The sequence below is a fragment of the Thermobia domestica genome, chromosome 4, assembly GCF_964235325.1.
Source record: "Thermobia domestica chromosome 4, izTheDome1.hap1.1, whole genome shotgun sequence".
Classification (NCBI taxonomy): Eukaryota; Metazoa; Arthropoda; class Insecta; order Zygentoma; family Lepismatidae; genus Thermobia; species Thermobia domestica.
In genome coordinates this window covers 41,888,789-41,899,791 of record NC_137457.1, presented here as the reverse complement: position 1 = coordinate 41,899,791, position 11,003 = coordinate 41,888,789, and the positions used below count along the sequence as shown (strand labels likewise).

Genomic DNA, 11,003 nt, shown 5'->3' with positions numbered 1-11,003 from the left:
ATATAAAACGATAATCATGCCTGTTGTTCTGTATGGTTGTGAAACATGGTCGCTTACTCTGAGGGAAGAACATGGACTGAAAGTATTTGAGAACAGGATCCTGAGAAGAATATTCGGACCCAAGAGGAACGAGAATGGGGAATGGCGGAAGCTTCATAACGAGGAACTACATAGTTTATACGGTTTACCCAACATTGTTAGGGTCGTCAAGTCTAGGAGGCTTAGGTGGGCAGGTCATGTAGCTAGAATGGAAGAAAGTAGAAACGCTTTCAAAGTCTTGACTGGTAGACCCATAGGTAAACGACCATTAGGAAGACCTAGGCGCAGATGGGAGGACAATATTAAGATGGATCTCGCAGAGATAGGAATACAAAGTAGAAACTGGATGCAATTAGCTAAGGATAGAAGTCAGTGGAGAGCTTTTGTGAACCGGCACTGAACCTCCGGGTTCCATAGGCCATAGAGTTAGTTAGTTAGTTAGTTAGTTAGTTAGTGTGTTTGTTTTAATCTCTGCTTCGCTAATTTCGTCGTAAAAGAGTGAACGAGTAAAACGGGACAGCCTTTGTATGCTACTTAGGTATAATGAAGAAATACCTAAATGCTACTTCTTCATTTCTGCCAGTGGTCATAACTGAATTGGAATATGTGTTGCGTAGCCTTTCTTTTGAAATCTTAAAACAGCTGCTATGTTTGTAGTCGTCTGCAGCTTCTCCTGTGCTGTGTCTTCGGAAGCGGAACATTAGTCGCAACAGGAACAAGAAGTGGAATAGTTTGCGCATGCTCCACCAAGTGTGCGTGTGAGCTTAAAGGAAAACCAGCCGCAAGAGGGGAGCGAACCGCTGCTTTACTATGTTCAATAGGAGCTGGAATGTGTGTTCATGGTCCTGTGTTGTAGCCTTCGTAATCTGTGCTCATAATCTGCTATGTTGTGGTCTGCTGCTGGTGGTTGGGAGTTTAGTCGGAACCGGACGTGGGAGTTGGAACTGTAATTTTTCTGCGCATGCGTGTAGTTGTACTCATAGTTCAATGTTGCAGCCTTTGTAGTCTGCTGTCTGCTGCTGTGTTCAATCGGAATCGGGAGTGGGAGTGTGGAACTTTAATTGCTACTAAATTCTAACTGCTCGTTCGTAAACAAGTCTGTGTACTATGTTATTTAGAGAATATAAAAACATTTCATAGTCTTTTATAACGGTTCCAAAAAGGGATCGTAACAGCCTACATGTTCCGTAGCCTGCTCCGAAACAGGTACTGGTATGGAACTTGATTCGGAACATAAAGCGGAACAGCTTGCGCATCCGCTACATTAGATCACATTCGTAAAATGGTACTCGTTGCGTAGTCTGCTTTGCAACCATAACTAGCACTGCAACTGGAACAGTTTGCTCTTGCGGTACTAAGTGCCCCGTAAACCAAGTATACCAAGTATATATATGTGTGTGTGAGAGAGAGAGAGAGAGAGAGAGAGAGAGAGAGAGAGAGAGAATACTATGGGCGTGCAAACCCACGCAAACGGGTAGCGAACCTCTGCTCTACTATGTTCAATAGGAGTTGGAATGTGTGTTCATGGACCTGTGTTGTAGCCTTCGTAATCTGTTTTCATAATCTGCTATGTTGGGGTCTGCTGCTGGTGGTTGGGAGTTTAATCGGAACCGGACGTGGGAGTTGGAACTGTAATTTTTCTGCGCATGCGTGTAATGTCTACTAAATTGGAAATTTAATTTCACTGCGCATGAGCAAGTATGTCTGTATGTTGTTGTTGGTCACTGGAGCAGGATTAAGTTTTCCGTAAATATTGTGTGTGTGTGTGTCTCTGTGTGTATGTGATTAACCAGACTTATGGTATATTGGTAAATGATGTTTTTATTTTTTTTAATCTCTGATCTACAAGGTTGCCATAGTTTTTTTCCACATAAAAAAGTGCTCGTAAAAGAAAACATTACTGATGTTATATATTGGTTGAAAAAACAATATCGGCAATGTTATTGTCGTTCTACTATGTTCATAGTCTTCCTGTTGAGTGTAATTAGAATTGTAATGTTACTGCGCATGCGTGGTCTCGGGTCAAAGGCTACTTGTTGTGTGTAGTCTGCTCCGGGAGAACCAGAATAGGTACCGGAACTTGAGTCGGAACAGGGGTCGGAGCAGGAGTCGAAACATGAATCGGAACTGGATCAGGAATTGTAACCGATACAGTAACCGGAACTGGAACAGGAACCGAAACAGTTCGTACATGCGCAATAGGTCAAAAACACCCCAACTGCCACCACTCTACTATTATTGCATCATATTTTAATTGTATACATTTTCAACATTCGAATGCAAACACTCGTGCTTATCCAATGGAATTACTTTTGTGATTATGTATATAAATATGAGATTTACGTACTAAAATATGTGTATTATAGTTAATTTATATATTTATTAAATACACTTTATATGATTATCAGCGATTTCTATCTGCAAAATATTTGGTATTGTAGAGCCTTTATCAACATGCTTAGTTCTCTGAGTATTAAACAACATGTACAATTTTGTACACACTTTTGCTACAGTGTAAAAAAAACTCACTATACGGAATCATTTATGGAAGTTTGTTTTCAAAACAATAAGAAGAAAATAGTTACACGTACCAGGTAAGAAGTATGTAGTTAATCGATTATTGACAACAAAAGAAAAATATTTTATTTTTATTTCATAAACACAGTATATGAAAGTAAAATACGTGTGAAAGTTTGTCGTTGATTACAACGTGAGGGAACAAATATAATTTCATATTCATACAGCAGTTAATCATTCGCCTCATACACTTTGGTACTAAAGATTATTGTACTAACTATATCGCTCTCATTTTGTGATTATGGTAATACATTATTTTATATTACCTACACAATATAATTACTGTAAGTTAATTGTTTCGTATTTAATTACTACAAAATTTTTAATATACGAAATTATAATATATTAGAAGAATGGATCCTCTCTATATATATGCGTTTCATTTTCTGATTAATAATTGGTATTATTAATCGAATAACCATCGTAACCCACATGTTATACTTTTATTCCATAATATTTTTAGAGACAAAAAATCGGAGTTAATTTTATATAGAATTGACGTCAACATGCTTCTTGTAGAAACGAAGAGGTGTTTCTCAGATCTCCGTGCAAGTCCAAATATAACGTAAATGTCCAGTGATATAAGCACAATATACAGGAGAATTCAGTAATTAGAAATGTTCTTACTTAAGAACACATTGCAACAGAAGTCCAAATCACAACTATTTATGAAAATCAATTGGTAAACCTTTGGAATCTTGTGATTTTTTTCTTAAAACTTCACAATCTGATTGGCAAAAGAGTATTAACCTAATGTGTCGCATGTTTAGTTGGGTTCGTAGAAAATGGAGAAATATATTGTTCATTTCGGTGTTCAAGTTGTGATTGTGGTATGATTTATCAAAGTAAAAATCATAATATTATCTCAACGTTATTGTTTCTTTAAACAGGCCAAAATACATAGTGTATCAATGGAAAAGAATATGTAAAAAAGGAGACTCACTAGTATATAAGTAGAAAATATTTTCTGAACCCAATAGCTTTATGTGTGCCTATAAGCTATTATGTTCTAAAGAAATAAAAGAGTGATATTGCATGGAATCAAAGGCAAGTGCAAAGTAATGAAAAACTCACTGGAATTTATCCGTTGCATAGTATATGAAGTTACGGTTGTTGTTAAGGCAATGCCGAAACTGTCACAAAAATATTCTTAATATTTAGTTTGTCCCTTTGGCAGTTTTGTATTACCAGTACTCTTGCTTTGTAGAGAAATATTCAACAATCTAGAACTCTAAATACACTTACTCTTGAAAGGGAGTTTTGATAAGTGAATAACATGTCTGGTGAAAAGGATGTTACATTGCCAAAATTATTACCACTTTATTATTATTCATTTAGTGTGTTTGTCGATTTTATTTTCTTAATGGTGCCGGATATTTGCAAAGTAATAATTGGCATGAAAACAATATATACCATGTTGCATATGGTATAATGCATTTTTTAAATAATGTACATGTCATCACCAGTATATATTTCCAATAATAATAATGAAGCAGGGTTGTTAGATACACTTGTTTATTATTCAGGATAGGTATCGGAATCCTTACAAGAACGCAAAGACCTCTGATTATTGGGCTGCCCTAAGTGAATATTCAAGTGAACAATGTAGTGGGAAGAAAAGTAGGCAACAAGATGTTAAATACTGAAAAGTTGGAAACGAAATAATTTCTATTATAAAATAGAAATAACGACAAAATAATCAAACCACGACGGGATAGATGCAAGTAGTAAGATACAGTAGGAACATATTAGACTTTGCATACAGCAGGCTGCAGAAGAAGTAGTAGGTTACCGAGAACACAGCTAAGAAACCATGCTTCACATAACATGTTGCATAAAATGAGGGAAAATAAGACCTGCAAACAGGTTTGTTTATACGCATGGGAGTAGAAAAACATTCAGGAAGGTAAACAACTAGTTGCAAAGAGAAACAGATATAGAAGGGAATAGTTCTAACAAAAAATGCGAATATATAGAAGAATAGGGAAAAACTGGAAATAAGGAGAAATGTACACAAATATGAAATAGATGGTACTCCGAATCACACAAGGAGAGATAGAAAATAAGAATAGGATAGATAGCGAGTAATTGAAAACAGAAACGTGAGGATTATTGATACTTTTACTCTCATATGCCATGTATCATATATCAATAGAATTTAGATTTAGATTACTGAGCTTTCTTCATCTAAGGTCATTTATCCCGTCATGTATTAGGGATGACGTTCCTTGTCCGGCGAAAAGGAAGGAAGGGACGAAGCGGCCATGGACATACGATTTATTCACCAACCCCGCATTTCCGTTGTATCAATGAGGAAATTCCATGAAAACCTCATTTACGATGGTTGTCTTAAAAAACATTTTACATTGTCTAGAAGGACTGCCCCAGCAAAAATCGAAACGGGGACCGCTCACACCGACTCTGCTTAGAATTTTGAACACAATGTTGTACCGATAAACAAATGAAAAAGTTGAGTAAGAGTAGTTCGGATTCGGAAGAGATAAGGGTATAAGAGATGCAATTGGATAATAACTGGTGATACGCGAAAGAAGTGTATCTTGTATTTATTGATGTAGGAAAAGGCTTTGGACCGCGTGAATTAGGAACTGATGTTGGCACTTCTAATAAAGGTTCAGTTCAAATGGAATCAAAAACTCAGAAGAAATTTATACATGAACCAACAAGTGTCAGATTTGGGATAAAATGACAAAGTTTTGTGCAAATATAAGGTAGGTAGTACAGGGATGCTGTCTTTGGCCTAAATTATTTAATATCTATGTAGAACAGATAGCGGAAAATAGTCTACAAATTGAAGATGGCATTTCGTTGTGAGGTATAATGATTTGATTCATACGGTTTGCAGATGATAAGGCTTGTGTAGCAGAATCTGAAGAGAAAGTTAATAAAACCTTAGAATTTGAGATTAAGTGATACGTAGAATATAGAATGAAAAATGTTAGAACGACATTGGCCATTGGAGCGAATGTGTTAATGTCAATTATATAAGTAGGAGGAGAGAAAATATATCATTTGACTAATTTTCCCTTGTCTGGGATAAGAATAAATAGGGACAGGAGTTGAAAATATCAATATTTTGAAATATTTGACAATGTAAATATTTTAAATTACTTGTATTTTAAATTCAAAGAAAGGCAGACTATCGTGGTTTCTTTAGTTAGTGTTAAACAAAAAGTCGTATGCTTAAGAGCGTAGGTAGGGCATAATATTGATATATTGGTTGTAAGAACTGAACACGGCTTATCGTCTTATAAATACATTGTTTTCACATTCATGTTTGTTTAAAGAAGCAGCTAATTGCATATTGTATCAATAGCGCTTACACTGCTGGGATAAATTTCTTCATAGTTAATTACATTCAAAAACTTTTTGTAATTTGGGTATTTTAGAGTTAGTGTTCGGATATCAACAAACTTCTTTACAAGAACATGCGTTGTATTGTCTGGAATGATTATACAGAAAGTGGCCAAATGTTTTGCAGATGTCATGAATTTGCCATAATACAGGTAAGTTGCTTAAAGTGATAAATAGATAAATGGAAAAGATTAGTTTACCATAAATATAAATTCCAATATAATAATAACAGAAGGAACATTATCATAGCCCTTATTTGTTAGAATTTTGGTATATATATTTATCCTACGTTAGATGCAGTTGTGGAAATACCTAAACGGGTGAAAAAACAACAAAATAATGTAAATGTGATGTAATCACTCTATGGGAAAGAGTGTATGCGGAATATAAAGTTGTGTCCTAGAAAGGCCTGAACCATAGATTGAGTTGTTTTACATTGATTTTTGCTTTGTAGCAGGACGACGTCTGTTATTAAGAAAAGCGTTCAGCTTATCATACTCATTATATATTAAATGTCAAGTAAAATAACATTATACATGAAGCTTTATAAGAAGGGAGATCTTTCTGAATAAGCTACTTGAGTTATGCTGGCGCTTGCGATTATGCCATCACATCAAGCATATATTAAACAAGAAAATTCATGACCTCATTAAGGATATTTCAAAAAGAGGATAGTTTTATGCCAAATTTGATATGATGCACGTACATTATTTGACTAAATGTAATTGTAGATATCATAAGGAAAAAAAAGGTTACACTTAATGACTTACATTAGTAGTACAATGGTAACGCTTTGTTGTACCACCGCTGAATATTTTGCTACTTGCTTTACGACAGAGGGTGACTTTTGTTTCCGTGGACTTCAACAGAAAAGCGTTCTATTTTTCAGACACACTTTGAGAGATAAATTTACCACTCAAATGAAGGTGCTTCGGAAGTTATGTTAAAAAACTACGTAAGCCTGGTGCTGTGGAATATCACTTATTTTTTAAAGAAAGGAAATTCGATAATACATTGTTACAATGAGAGTATTTACATGTATCATATAAATGATATGAATCAATAAATTTTCGTTACGTTGAAAAGGCGAGATACATAGACGGATCGAACTAGCATATATGAACAACATGTGTGTATCTTGTTTTTATGGCAAGCACAGCTTTTGCATTTTCTTCATTTTCCTTTTACCACCAGCACAACTTTACTGACACTGAATGAGGACATTTCATTTGAACGTGCGATACGAGTGGCTACTTACACATTTGAACTATGTTTTTTCTACACATTTGACATTGAAAATACAGTTTCAATCTAAATTTCCACTTGTCCCATTTATTATTATTATTATTATTATTACTATTATTATTATTATTATTATTATTATTATTATTATTATTATTATTATTATTATTATGTTATTACTATTGTCCGAATTATGAAAATAAGTTTTATTTTATGTAATCTGGATTTCTACCAGTGATTTTGGAGTTACTAGCCTGTTATGTTATGTGTTACCTCGCCACTATGTTTTCTGAGAAGATAGTTCTTTTTATTAAACAGAAAGACTCTTTTGCATTATGCATGAAATTACTATGAATATGTGATCTCGTGATTAGTAAATGAAAGCGGATATAGAAATATCAACGCCTACCATGTAGATGTGTATATCTTACTGCATGTTCTAGTTTTTTTTTTTGAAATGATCTCCGTTACAGATAATTTATATGTATAATGCCCTTAATAGTGATTATTTGTAAAGAGTACATGGTTGTACTTCAGTTTATGTTTTGTGTTATCTAAATTTTAAAGTTTGCACGGTAATCTAGCTTCTGTATCATAACAGTTATTATTATATATAATCTCCAGCATCGAACAAACAGTTCAAAAATGCACAGAAGGCTTGCTTAATATTTTTAGTTCAATTTCATGTCTTGAATGTATAAGAATACAAACTGCATATATATGGTGAATATATTTGAAATGAAATTATATTTTAGGTATTTTTGGAGGGGGCGGATTTTATTTAGTGAGCATTTTACTTTCGTAAGCATTTTACTTTTGTGAGGTAGTTACTCGTTATTTAATTTAGCATACAAGACTGGGGCATTTTTTCTGGTACTAACCCATATACATTTAAGGTATGAGATTTGTGTTTAATTACTTTATAACTAATGTAATACAACCTTATTCAAAATTATGGTTACGTTTCGCATAATGTCAAGTCAAGAGTGAATTTTATTACAGTAATTAAGCTATATTTAATACGTACGCTATTTATTAGGTTGTGTAAAAGATATAAGTTGACACTACTAATTTTACCATAACTTTCAATAGTTTCAAAACTGTTTTCATTGTGTAACATGAAGTTTATTCGAGGGAACATCAAACCGGTGAATTGATTATGCTTTGAAAATCAGAGCTTTTACGTATAGCGAAAAATTATATATTTGTGTTTCCATGAAAAACTTGCAACCGTGTCCGAACAAAATGAATGTTTACTGCTGAATAATTATTATCGTTGTAGATGAAGTTTTTATAACAACACTGAATTACAGAAATGTAATGATTACAGAAATATCCGTATTATTAATAATCTCATCAGGAATTGAATGAATCCCATACACCCGAGGTTAGAACAGAACACTTTATAAAAACTAAATTCAGCGTCCATCGGTTATGCTCTTTAGTCTAATGGAGAAGTTTAGTTTATATAGTTTTAGTTTAGACGTTTTTATATTTTTTGTTTATTTGCGTTGGAATCAGAAAATTAAATTAAATTATTTATAAATACTTGGTGTTGTTGACTGTTTTGGTAATTTACAGAAACATAATTAGTAATAAAATTCAGATTTGTTTTCTTGTAATCAACTCAACTGCGAATGCTAACCATTAACTCGTATCACTTCCTTCGAGGTAATTGAAGACAGTTTTGAATTTGTTAGTTGAAAACAACGAAAATAGGTAATAGAGTGATATATTACTGGTAAATACTTGGAATTATTGGTACCACTAAGTAATGCTATTATTATGAATTGTCAGAATGTTGAGTGATGTTTTGGTTTCATAATAGAAATAGTTCATTTCACAATTTCCCGGATTGGTAGCTGATTGCCGGAATATAGATATTCTTTTAGGACAATTACGATACAGCACAAGTAGTAACAATTATTAACTTACTTGAACCAGACAGTCGTGTTTTCCTTTTATATTAAGACACATGTTTTGCAATTCCATGTAACACTATCGGAAGAGTATATTACCACTATTTAATTTAATAGATAACTAGTCCAGCGAAACTAATGGCCACTATTATCCTGTTTAAAACTATTAAAAGTATTTTGGTAGATTTCATAATTAGAATTAATAGTGTAGTATATTATGGATTGACGGTTGAAGATCCCATTTCTGGCATGTATTCTTCTAAGATGGAAGACACCGAATTTACTGCCAACTATTATACTATTTGAAATATTAAAGACATAAAGGACAGACGGGTATGTTTTGTTTTTACAAAAAGATAAATTTGTTTTAAATTAAGGTTGTGTATTTGGTTAGCACAATACTGTGATTAATTCATAATAGAAGGCAAGGAAAATAACGAGATGTAGTAACTTGTTTGAATTATAAAAATGCGTGAATGTCAGACTGAATTATTTTACTTTAAAACATTTGTTTATGAAAACGATGCCATCTTTTAAAATGGCTGCACACTAAATAGATATATATCATTTTTTTGTAAACTGCAGGTATCTTTCTGAAAAATGACTGCATTCTAAAAAGATATAAATACGAGACAGCATTCTCATTTACATCTAGTACTTCATGTTTAAATTATTAAAATTATGACAGATAGAATAAGATGGTTAGCTTTCATACTAAAGAGAAATTAATTTGCGAAATTATTAGGACAATATTCTGCATTTGTTTGTTTTACGTAATCTTATACTTCATTTATGTTAATGTTTATACTATCATTCCCATTATTAAGTCGACAGTGTAATCACATCATTTTTGTAAATGAAATTTGATTAGATATGTATAAGTCTAGATGTAGATAAACTAAAATTATATACGCATTGGTTGCATATGAAATACGTATTGGTGTGAGGTACGAGATGATGATTAAGAATTGAACAAACACACTGAGATTTTTTAAATTTTTATAATAGTGAAAATATATTAAAGATATAAACTCTATTATATTAGTGATGAATGTACATAACATTAAAGATAACGTTTCCAGGGTTATGGACTAATGTCAATGAAGAAGAATGTGTATCCTAATAGGATAGAGTTTGTTTCTTTCAAATACAGGAAGTTTGAAAATCCATAAGAATTAACTGCAACTACTTGGTAAAACTATAGCATGAGACTTCAGTACATGTTGTAGATATATATATATCAGGAAAATACGATGGATGATCTTTACATAATAACTAAGAAGACTCTTTATGTATCTCTATGTAATATTCGAGCTTCGATTGATACTGTAGTACGGACGTCAGGGATTTATTTCATATTGATTACAGAAATATTAATAGTGTATTTGTAGCACAGATCTAGTACTTGGTGAATTAGACATAGTTTATACTATGATACATACAATATTAATTATTCTGAAGGTTTCTAAAACCTCGCTAAGACGACGTTTGTGAATGCACAAATGTTTTAAACATTTATGAATATTCTGTAATGTAGAAGGAAAGTATTTTAGAACAAGATCCCAAAGCAAATATTCAGACGCAAGCAAGACGAGAAATGGGGAAGGGCAGAAAGTTCATAAGCATGAACTGCTCAATTTATATCCTTGAATAAGCAGTGTTATGGTTAGCAATTTTGGAGGCTCAGCTAGCACGTCACGTAGACAAAATGAAAGAAAGTATCAACGCCGTGAAAGTTCGAATTAAAAATTCAAGTGGAAAACGACCATTAGGAGGACCAAGATCTAGATATAACGACTAGGTTAATATGGATCACACAGATATACGAATATAAAGTTGAAACTGGATCCTGAT

At 33.0% G+C, this 11,003-nt stretch overlaps 1 protein-coding gene across 1 annotated transcript in view; it reads left to right on the top strand.

Moving 5' to 3' along the window:
• Positions 1-2,726: 2,726 nt before the first annotated feature.
• LOC145683303 (brachyurin-like) overlaps positions 2,727-11,003 on the top strand; it is a 460,948-nt gene continuing 452,671 nt past the window's right edge. The window contains exon 1 of the mRNA XM_081754665.1: positions 2,727-2,860. Coding sequence (XP_081610791.1) covers positions 2,858-2,860 — 3 coding nt within the window. The 5' untranslated portion in view covers positions 2,727-2,857. The remainder of the gene's footprint in view (positions 2,861-11,003) is intronic.